Here is an 11,815-nt window from a genome sequence, read left to right on the forward strand (position 1 = left end):
TGTCTTCTCGCAGGATCTTCCACCTCAGTTGGTGAGCCAGATTTCCCAGGCCTCCTTAGAGCCATTTTGCAGTGGAGTAGGGGTTACACCATCATAGCACTTTAGGACCTCGATCTTTATGAGAGAGAGGTCCATACAAGAAAAGGACTGAGGCTCTGGTAGGCTGTACTGTAGTGGAGTCAGTTTCTCTTTGTACTCCTTCTCCAGACTAATGGAACACTGAAAGTACTTGATGTATCATGGAATGGTTTTGGGAATGAAGGTGCTTTCGCCCTTGGAGAAGCTCTCAAAGTCAACAACGTGCTGGCTGAGCTAGACATCAGCAACAACCACATCAACAATGAAGGGACTATAAAGCTGAGCAAGGGTTTAGAAGTCAATGGAACCCTCCGAATTTTGAAGGTAGGCCAGTGTTTCCTGAGCTCAAGACCGTTAAACTGGCAAAAGTTGGACTGAGAACTGCAGTGTTTGTTTACAGAATTCCTACAACTCTTTCCCCCAAAAAAGTGCCCAAAGGGGCTTACAAACTCTAACAAAAAGTCAAAATGCATAATAAAGACAAATAAAACTCAAACATTATTTAAAAAAAACAACAACAAATTGATGATCCACTGAAAAGAGGTGTAACAATAAAACTGCCTGACCATAAAGGCATAAAGACCATCCAAATGTTAAAAATGTAACAAGTTAGTTGGCCACAGTTTTATATTTTCATGTTAAGACATATGACTATTGCATTATATGCCACTAGGCGGTTAGCTGCAGCCCTCAGATTCATGATATGTTTCCACTGTTATTTACAGAGCTTATCAAGAGAAGAACTTACGCCTTTGGCTATACAGTGAGGAACATGCAAGAGTTTTAGGCAGCAAAATAAGCTGGGAACTGAATCAAGGAAGGTGAAGGGGCAATAGGACAGGAGGAACCCAAATAACCCAGACTAACTTGAGCTTGTTGTTTGTTTGTTTGTTTATGTGATTTACTGTCCAGCACTCCCAGCCAGGGCAGTTTGTGGCGGCTTACAATCATAAGTTAGAACTTAGAAACCAAGTAGGGTTGGCTGTGGTTACTAGGATGGGGCGCTTCGGCTGCCAAAACGGCTGTTCGGGTGCAAATGGCCACTTTGGCAGCTGAAGTGCCCAACCCTAGTTGTTACTATTTGGCTGGGAGATCACCCAAAAAGACAAGGGTTGCTATGCAGAGGAAGGCAGATGGGTCTAGGACTGAAGCTTCTTCCAGGAATTCTGATATCTGGTCTGCGAGAGCACTTTCAACCATTTTTCCCAGGGACGCTAGGTGCGAAACTGGTCGGTAGTTGTCAGGTGTCTTGCAGGTCCAGAATTTTTTTTTTCCAGCAGTGGGGTCCAAGATGTAATTAATGCCTTCTTGAGAGAGAGAGATGGTTATCCCGGATTTGAAACAGGCTGTGGTGTGTCCACTTCTAAAGAAGATATATCAAGATGAGTAGCCATGTTAGTCTGTCCTGTGGCAGTAGAAAAGAGTCTAGTAGCACCTTAAAGTCTAACAAAATTTGTGGCAGGATATGAGCTGTCATGAGTCAGTGCCCATTTCTTCAGATACCTGAATACTTTCTCTGAAGAAGTGAGCAGTAACTCACGAACACTCATACCACTTTGGTTGGTCTTTAAGGTGCTCCTGGACTCTGGCTCTTGTCTACCACTTCTTAAGGCCTCTTCTCTTGCCCCATCAGGCCTATCAACCAGCCTCAAATGCGAACAAGGGGATGGAATGAATGGAGGCTGGACAAAGTCAAGCTTTCCTGAATTAAATGGATTGTTTGGGTCTATTCCAGTGCAGTACAGACTGTACAACTTGTGCTTCATTTTTCACCAATGGAATCTTTGCAAGTATCCTGCTATTTCATTTCTTCTCTCTCATAGATGTCGCACAATCCCATGACAGTAGAAGGAGCCATTGCACTCATCACAAGCATCAGAAGGAATTCAAAATCCAGGATAGAAGAAATCAACATCTCAGTAAGATGACAAGAGGGAGGGAAGGAAGAGTTTTTGGATATAATAAGAGTTTCAGTTCACTTTTCTTGCTCAAAGAAAAGTGCCAAAGAGTTTGGGGTTAAGCAAGGGTTGCCTACTTCCAGATGGCAATTGGAAGTCTCCTGGGACTACAACTCCTCTCCAGGCGATGGAGATCAGTTCATCCAGAGAAAATGGCCACTTTGGAAGATGGTCTATGGCATTATACCCTGTTGAAGTCAGTCCCCTCCCCCAGCCTCACCCACCACAGGCTTTACCCCAAAAGTCTGCAGGTATTTCCCAAACTGCTTTTGGCAACTTTAGGTTAATCTGAGAGTATGGGATTATCCCAAGATCAAGAGAGAGGAGCCATCCTCAGAATTAAATTCCGCTTAACATTTCCCCCCTTTCTCTGGTTTATTAAGAACCAGACACATGTACATACGCATGTGCACACCTACCCACCAGTGGATAGTTCATAGAATCATAGAGTTGGAAGGTACCTCCACGGTCATCCAGTCCAACCCCTAGCATAATACAGGAACTCACAACTACCTACCCACCCACTGTGACGCCAATTTCATGCCCCAGTGATTCAGCCAAGGTCAAGTCATGCTAAGTAGCTCACTCAGTTCAGTTGGATGTGGATGGTGTGTGTGTGTGCTAATTCTTGTCCATAATATCTCTGGGAGATCAGTAGTCAAGGATTAGGAGATCTATGGCTCATATTTTTATAAAGTGTATGCAATATCTGAAGAAGTGTGCGTGCAAACAAAGACTTGTATCTTTGTGTATTTGAGAGACCGCCTCCCTGCCTATACCCCCCCAAAAGTCTTACGCTCCGCCCCCTCCAACTGGTTGTGGATGCCTGGCCCCAGAGAAGCACGTCGGACCTCAAAAAGAGCCAGAGCCTTCTCTGTCCTGGCCCCCACCTGGTGGCTCCCTGAGGAAACCAGAGTCCTGCCTGAACTTCCACAGTTCCGCAGGGCCTGCAAAAGGGAGCTCCTCCATGACTCGGAACATCTGCTGGGCCTCCCCCCCAGACACCCTACCATGACTGAACAATTCGATCTCCCCCATGTTGTGTTATTCATGTTGTGTTGTAATTGTTACCGATAGATTGTTGTGATGTGCTACTGAAAATTGTATAATGTTATAGATTGTTATAATGTTTCATGTAAACCTCCCAGAGCCATAAAGAATGGGCGATATAAAAATCCAAAATAAATAAATAAATAAATAAATAAATAAATAAATTACTAGGTTCTATTGTGGGGAAAAAGAAGGGATTTGAGATTCCTTCAAGAAGTAAAAAGTGGGGTACAAAAAAAAACCAGCTCTTCTTCTTTCACATTAAAATAGAGAACCTTGTTCCAGTGTCTCAGTTCAGAGACAGGGGAACAAATCTCGTGTACCAAGGTAGATCAGTCTTTATAGTCCCCCATTGGTCTTTAATGGCAGTCATACCTGGGTCTCCCAAATCCTAGTCCAACATTCTAAGTGCTCTACCACACAGGCTCATACCGAAGTGATCAGAGGTTGTATCTGTGAACAGGTTGGATTTTTTTTTTGGGGGGGGGTGTCATCTCTGTGGGCTCTAGCATCATCTGCTCTGTGCTCTGTTTTAGAATGTGCTGGTCAATGAAGGTTTCGTCCGACTAGTGGATGTCGTTTGTGAGGCACGCCCTGAACTAGATGTCATCTATGGAGGGGTTGGGGGCCACATAACCAAGAAGCAAGAGCTTCGTGCAGATCCTATGAAGGCAGTTCAGGTGAGGCTGCCTTGGTCCTTCCAGTGCCCAGAATTCCTCCTGCAGGTGCACAGAGGGTGGAGCTTGTTTCTCTAAGGACTTTCCTGCTGAGCCAGGGCTTGGGAACAATCAGTCTACATGTGGTTGGGGGAAGTGGCAGGCGGGGGGGGGGGGTGAGTATACTTTACTGGGATCCAGGGAGGCCTTTTGCCTTGAAATGGAGTATTGATTTAATCTGAGACATAACAGATCATTAATTTTTCTCTCTCATGACATATGAGAATGATTCTATAGAGTTGCCAGCCAACAACAGGCAGGCGAACTGGGGGGGGGGGGGGACACGGAGGAGAGCTTCACTGTGTGCATTCACTCCCTTTTCCTTCCTGGTTGTTGGCTTACTCTGGTTTGTAATTTTGGGGAGGCTTGACAACCTCCAAGTAGGGTCTGGAGGGCAGAGTCTGCACTTACTTTCTTTATTCCATTGTCAATCCTGTTGAATTCAGATCGCTTTGAACTCGGGTCTTCCTCTCCCCTCCCCATTGAAACAGGAAAGTCTTCTGCACGTGGTTAGGGAGGCTTAGAAGGTGGTGGGCTCTTTCTTTCTTTTCTTGAAGGGGGGGGGGGAGAAGCCAAGCAGGGAGCCTCTTTCTTTTCTTGGAGGGGAGGGGGAGAGGATCAAAAAAGGCAGAGGAGGGAGGAAAAATCCAGGACCGACAGAAGTTGAGAGAAGTTAGGGGCTTCTCCTTTAAGGCTAGCGTGTCACATGACCAGGTGTAGCCTATCAGAGGTTCTCTACCACGGAGCTTTCTTTATTCAGGATTAACAGCAGTCTCAGATATGGCACAATAAAGGTAGGGTCACTCCGGATCAATCCTTCTTGCTGCAGAAGGAAAATTAAAATTGCCCCAAATCCAAACTAAAATCGAATTCTGTGTAGAGGGCAGGGACTGAATCGATCTGGGGTTGGAATAAAAGCTCCGTGCAGTTTACACCCAGATCTCCCAAAATTGCAATGGATCTCCAGGTTACTGAGATCAGTTCCTCTGGAGAAAACAGCTGCTTTGGAAGGTGGGGTCTCTGGTATTGTACCCACTGTGATCCACCCTACCCACACTCCACCCTAAAATAACCAACAATTTTCCAGCCTGTTACTGGCAACCCTAATTTCTGCCAAATCAGCAAGTTCTAATTTGCAGCTCCTCCTCATGGCAGAACAGGTTAGTTTTGGCACAAAATACTACTTGTTTGTTTGCTACTTGTTTATTTCTTGAATCACTATACTACCCTCCCATAAGGCTCTGGGCAGTATGTGTGTGTGTATGTACACACACACACAGTGTCTATCTATCTATCTATCTATCTATCTATCTATCTATCTATCTATCTATCTATCTATCTATCTATCTATCTATCTATCTATCTATCTATCATCTAATGTATGTATATATCTTATGAGCAAAGTGCCATACAGTAAATAAGTATTGGATTCCACATTGTTCATTTATGTCACAGTCCATGTTTCTGTATATTAAACTTCCACCTATTGATCATGCTGCAATAACACAATTAACCCATGCATTACCCCAGTGCATGTCTTTTGTCTGCAACAGACCAAGGAGATTTTCAGGATTATTTAAAAAAATATGCTGTTTCCAGAAAGCTCACCAGATGGTGCTGTTGTGTTGAAGAATGTTTTTATTCTATTGTTTTATTTTTAGCTCAGACTGCAAAAACCTGTGACTGAATTATAACTATTAGAAGTTTGTATTAAAAAACAAAAATTCAGAGTTTTGCACTCAAAAATTCTTCAGGCTACATAAACCAAACCCAGGGCACAGGCTCACGAAATGGAGATGGAAACACTGCTCAGATTTTTTTCTGGCTTCTAGGTTTCACCAGGCATTGCTCAAACATTTTCAAGGCTCTCTTTTTCAATGCCACATTCTGTACCAGCTACTGCTGAATTTTGGAACACAAGCAGCTCATAGTATAAGTAGCAAGACTGTGCCTGTGGAATTAACCCTCCCACTATCCTGCAAAACTGCTTATACATATTGTATTTGGGTATATTCCTATGCCAAGGCCAAATGCTGTTGCGCTGTGGTAGAAATGTTCCCAGAAAAAAAATTCTGGTGTCAGAAGCCATCATATTGGACAACCTTGGAACATCCAGAGCTTGGAAACACACTTGGACAAAAGGCAAAATGTTTCTTTTGGATACATTCTCCTTTCCCCTATTGCACATTGAGTAACTTTTACCAGCATTGTTCCTTCACAAAGCTGTAACTTAAAAAAAAGACAAGAAACAACAAAAACTGTGTGTGGAACCTAGACAACTAACATAAACTTACATGAATTTTAAAGGAAGAAATTAGAAATGCCTCAAAATGTTTCAAACATTTTGTTTATTTTGCCATTTTTTAAAAGCCCACAAATACATCTTCATGATCTGAGGTAAATGTTCTCCAGGTTATTGTGAAGGGTCATCAGGTTTACTGAAGAATTCTGTCTGTTCAGAGCTCTTAAAATGGCTCCATGGACCATTGTTTCCTTAAATGGTGCATCAGGTAACAAGAGATGCTCCCCCTCCTTCAGGCTTTCATTCATTCAGCCATCTCTGTACCTAGATTATTGAACCTGGAGAGTAGTTTGGATCTTAACAAAGACTAGAACAATACCCATCAATTATGAAACAACAAAAAACAACAAAACTTCCCACCTTTAAAGTTATTTATTTGCATGCATGCATGCTTGTGTGATGAGCCTCTTGTGGCGCAGTGTGGTAAGGCAGCAGAAATGCTGTCTGAAGCTGTCTGCCCATGAGGCTGGGAGTTCAATCCCAGCAGCCGGCTCAAGGTTGACTCAGCCTTCCATCCTTCCGAGGTCGGTAAAATAGGTACCCAGCTTGCTGGGGGGGTAAACAGTAATGACTGGGGAAGGCACTGGCAAACCACCCCGTATTGAGTCTGCCATGAAAACGCTAGAGGGCGTCACCCCAAGGGTCAGACATGACTCGGTGCTTGCACAGGGGATACCTTTACCTTTATGCTTGTGTGATGCCATTCTGTGATGTCCTTTCTACCCCACTGGTCCTGGTACAAGAGGGGACAAATCCCCAGCATCATTGGGCTCTGAACAAGTTCAGAGCGCCCCCCACACACACACCCCTTCATAATCTCATCCTGTAACACAGTCCCATAAATTGGGGGTATGCATGTGCTTTATTTCCAAAATGGATTAAATAAAAGGTTATACTCACTGGGAGTGCAAAAGAGTTTTTATGAACAAAAATTACAATCTTTGGATCAGAGCAACAAGGAATACTTCCTACCTCAGTGGAATCCAGCTGGAATACCAAGAAAGCTAGATAATGTTACCCCGAGGAAGGCATGGGGAGCTGGGATTGATTACTAACGTGAGATTACAGATTTATTTGCATTTCTTTCTCTTTTTTTAATACCTAGAACTACTTGGATAAAAACAAGCTGAGGCTCTGGGATTTCTTCAAGAAGATGGATAAAGAAGGCAACATGAAGATTGCTGTGTCAGAATTTAGGAAAGCTATGATGCAGGTATGCCACACAGCACTTAAAAGTGGTTTGAGCAGTTTTAACTATGGTGTGACAGATTTTATTTTCCTGGGCTTCAAGATCACTGCAGATGGGCACTGCAGCAAAGAAATTAAAAGACGCTTGCTCTTGGGGAGGAAAGCTATGGCAAATCTAGACAGCATCCTAAAAAGCAGAGACATCACCCTGCCAACAAAAGTGTGTTTAGTCAAGGCTATAGTATTCTCGGTTGCAATGTATGGCTGTGAAAGTTGGACCATAAGGAAGGCCGAGCGTCAATGAATTGAGGCTTTTGAACTCTGGTGCTGGAGAAGACTCTTGCGAGTCCCTTGGACTGCAAGGCGAATAAACCGGTCAGTCCTAGAGGAGATCAGCCCTGACTGCTCCTTAGAAGGCCAGATCTTGAAGATGAAACTCAAATACTTTGTCCATCTCATGAGAAGGAAGGACTCCCTGGAGAAGAGCCTAATGCTGGGAGCGATTGAGGGCAAAAGAAGAAGGGGACGACAGAGAATGAGGTGGCTGGATGGAGTCACTAAAGCAGTGGGTGTTAACTTAAATGGACTCCAGGGAATGGTAGAGGACAGGAAGGCCTGGAGGATCATTGTCCATGGGGTCGCGTTGGGTCGGACATGACTTCGCACCTAACAACAACAACAAACCATGGTGTTACCCAAATTGGATCCCTCAGCAATTTCCCCAAGTTACCTTGTGTAACGTGGCCTCAATTCCAAGCTGATCCCACATATGTCTAGTAATTAAGTTCCTAGTGGGTCCTTCCAGGTGCAATCTGATTCAGAGTCTTTTTGGCAGCCATATGTCAACATGGGTATTGTAATAGGTGACATCGACAGGAAGCAGTTGGGTTAGCCTAGGAAGCAATGAGAAAAGTAAACAGGGGTAGGCATCACAGTACTTTGTTCCTAAAGGAATGTAACAAAACATCCATCTTGTTTTCCAAGCAAACCAAGATCCCTCTGGACCGAATACAGGTTGGTGAACTCATACGCAAGCTGGACAGCAGCAAGACAGGGCTGGTCGACTACAGGTGAGCAAAGAAAACAATTATTCTCTTCTATTCCCCCTTTGTTGTTTTTTTCTATTTTAAAAGAAGTAGGCAGCAAGTGCCAACTCCAGTAAACCTTTGGATCAGGCTAGATCTTCGCATTTTCGGCCCAGAATGATATAATTTACTATATCTTGACAAAAGCAGCAAACCAGTCCAGCCTCACAAAGGGAAGAGGCTTCTGTGTATTTCAGGAACTGCCTGGGCATATGGAAAAGACTACAACTTTGTAATTTAACCAAATTTAACCAAAAATTAAAAACTCCAATATGTTCCTCGGAGAGCATTATGCTTTGGGAACACCAACTTGCTGGTCATCTCTGTCCCCAAAGGTCCAGTCTTGACCAGAGCCAGGGCCTTCTTGGCCCTGGCCCCAACCTGGTGGAATAAGTTGCCAGCCAAGATCCAGGCCCTGGTGGATCAGTCGAAGTTCCACAGAGCCTGTAAAATGGCACTCTTCCACCAGGCCTATGGAAGAGACCAGGGTGTTCAAGGCTTCAAGGGCCTCCCTCCACCTCGGCTCCCCCTCCTACTTATTTATTATATATATATTATATATGCCTCGCATGGGGTAGAAAAGGGAGAAGCATCACCCAGTGCAATACAGAGGGCAGAAAAGATAGTAGCAGCATAATTCCAGAATTCCTTCAGAAATGCAATCTCGTTTATTAGAGCATTCAGATGGCCGAAGCAGGTGAGCTTTGCCCTACAATACAAGATAAAATGAAATGCTTCTAGAGAGATTCTGATAAACATGTCCTTCCTTATTTCCCAATGTGCATTTAGTTAGATTTGGCATTTTCAACAAGCATAGAACTAGAGGCATACTGTACTTGGACTTCTATATTATATATGCCATCCCCAGTCTGGGTAGCGTGCGGAGGGGGTTGGGAGGAGTAGGGATTGGTTTTTAAAATGTTTTAGTATAGTATTTTTATTATTGTGCTCTACTGTTTTATTGTGTACATATTTTTATTGTTGTGAACCACCTTGAGCCCAGGTTGGGAGGGACAGTATAGAAATTAAATAATAGTATACTAAGTATATTCCAATAGGCACAGAACTTGAGAGCACTAGGGAATCTGTTCAAGGAGAACAGGAAGGGTTAGGAAGATAGCCAGCCTGAGCCCCTTGAAACTTCTAGTATACGGAAGGGAGAGACTGAGAAGAACTTCACCATCATCCATTTCAGTGGCTCTCCTCCCCCTGCCCATGTGTCATGAGAACTGAGAACAAAGTTTGTTCCTTTTCAATGGATCTGGCAGCCCTACCCACCCCCCATCCCCTGCTGGTTGCCAGAGGGGAGCTGGCAGTCTGAGTTGAAAATCAATTAAAGGGGGAAACAACAGAGGGAGGAAGAGGGGGGAAATTGTCCTACTCAAAGCCCTAAAACCCTATAGTATCCTAGAGGGTTCACACGTACAGTTTACCTATTAGGCAGTCTCCAGCCATCCACATACAGAAGGCACATGGGATTTTCCATGTTTTCTCTACTCGACTGCAGCTCTTTCTGGCCCTCTGCATGACCAGCATAGGTTGGTTACCTGTGCTCAGGGGTTAGTTTGTTTCAGGTGGACTTTAATATGGCATTTGGTGAAAAGGGGACAGTGATTTAGAAAAGTGTTTCTTTTTTTAAAGAGCAGTCCTCATTGGTGTCCCCCCCCCTTTTCATCTTTCAAATCAGTAAATTTAAAGTTGAGACGCCAGAACAGAAGGAGGAGGAGGAGGAGAATAAAGAGGAAGAGCCTTAATCAGACCCACAAGTCAGGTCAGCTGGTGAAAGATGCAAGGATGGCAGGAAGCTCAGAAACATGTGCTGGGGGGGGGGGGGACCCCTGAGGATGAGATGCCATTTGGTGATCAGTGGTCTTGATTCAGACAATAAAATGTGCTGCAAAACGTACTGGCAGCTGTAAATCCAAACCAGCAAGGCACAAGGGCCCTTTCCTTTCCTCAACAAAGCCATGCATTTGTTCCCTTTATGTGCGAGGAAGGTGTGCAACAAGTGCACATTTGCTTCATCTTTGTTGCACCCTGTTGGTACATCTTCCCTCAGTGTTGCATTGGAGCCCTCAACATTTTTTAACTAGCAAAACATAAGGCTTTACTCCTGATAGCTCGTCAGTGGCTATTGTGGCTGCATTCTCGCCTGGGAAGTGGCCTTGGATGGCACTAGTCCTTACCCATCCTTGGTGAAAGTCTTTTAATTTTCGTCATCACTCTTTTCATAAAGCAACGTAAGGCCAAACAGGAGTCCAGTGGCAACTCCTGCAGAATCAATGCTGAATGCAGCATCAATGCCACAGCCCAGAGCTCGTCAGATGGATGAGAAGTTCATCCATGTGCCTCCTGGATCAGCCAGAGGGAAGACTGACTCACAGAAACTGAAGCTGGAGCAAATGTTGCGGCTCTTTAACATGCCATCGAGCTCCTGTTTTATTTTGCCAGCACAGCTACCTGTGTGGAATTGTCATCTTGTATAAAGACAGATATAACAAGAGCAACAGAAGCTATTTCAATGCTTTCATAACTGATGAGTGGGGAGTTGGGAGGGGGGTTTGCTCTTTTGAGAGTTAGTTCTGCAAGTGATGAATGACAGAGCTATGACAGGGCTTTTCCTTGCTCAGCTGTTTTGCAAGCAGTCAACTAATTCAAAAAAGGAGATTAGCTGTTTTGAAAAACACAGGCTGGTTCATTTCCAAAGGAACTGTTCTATATTAAGAAACAGCTCTACTTTGATGCAGCAAGAGCAGCAGGGAACAGAAGAGATGATGACTTGGATCGTCATCCATCAGTAATTTAAATACGGGTAGCTGAGCTGTAGTCAATGGACTGAGGGCTGTTTTACTGGAGTCCCAAATGTACTTCTTGTGTCTGTGCTTATTTACTTGCTTTCTTCAATTATAGCCTGCCTTTCTCAAGGCAGATTCCAATAGATAGCCTAAGACAAGCAATCAACAGTGCAGCGGGAGCAGGATTTCAGAATTGGAAAACAAAGCAAACAAAACAGATCTGCAAAGTGGTTTCCAGAGGTGGAAGACAATGCAGTAAAATCAAGGTGTGCATATACCTTGCAAAAGGCTTCAACCATATATTGTTCTCACTTCATCTCCATTTTATCCACAAAGCAACAGTGTGAGATAGGTTTGGATGAGTTTGTATAAATTGGTCCAATTACATCACACAGCAAGTTTCCATGGCAGAGTAAGGATTTGTACCTGGATCTCCTAAACCCTAGTCCAACACTCTAACCATAATGCAACTCTGGCTGTTGGTAAATTATACAGTCTTTGAATAACTCAGGGCAAAAAAACACACATACAAACTCTTAAATCGGGTATTCCAAACCAGGGATCCACAGAAGCTTGGGGGGGGGGGGGGTCCAAGGCCTTTCCTGGCTCGCCTTAATGGACTCAGCCACAAGCTAGGGAAATG

The 11,815-nt window shown here is 44.1% G+C and overlaps 1 protein-coding gene across 1 annotated transcript in view; it reads left to right on the plus strand.

The window, feature by feature from the left end:
- LRRC74A (leucine rich repeat containing 74A) overlaps positions 1–10,880 on the plus strand; it is a 28,325-nt gene extending 17,445 nt beyond the window's left edge. Inside the window, exons 9-14 of the mRNA XM_077319014.1 lie at positions 208–402; positions 1,902–1,997; positions 3,623–3,766; positions 7,210–7,317; positions 8,277–8,362; positions 10,065–10,880. Coding sequence (XP_077175129.1) covers positions 208–402; positions 1,902–1,997; positions 3,623–3,766; positions 7,210–7,317; positions 8,277–8,362; positions 10,065–10,131 — 696 coding nt within the window. The 3' untranslated portion in view covers positions 10,132–10,880. The remainder of the gene's footprint in view (positions 1–207; positions 403–1,901; positions 1,998–3,622; positions 3,767–7,209; positions 7,318–8,276; positions 8,363–10,064) is intronic.
- Positions 10,881–11,815: the final 935 nt, after the last annotated feature.

This window comes from Paroedura picta, chromosome 2 (assembly GCF_049243985.1).
Source record: "Paroedura picta isolate Pp20150507F chromosome 2, Ppicta_v3.0, whole genome shotgun sequence".
In the NCBI taxonomy this organism is placed as follows: Eukaryota; Metazoa; Chordata; class Lepidosauria; order Squamata; family Gekkonidae; genus Paroedura; species Paroedura picta.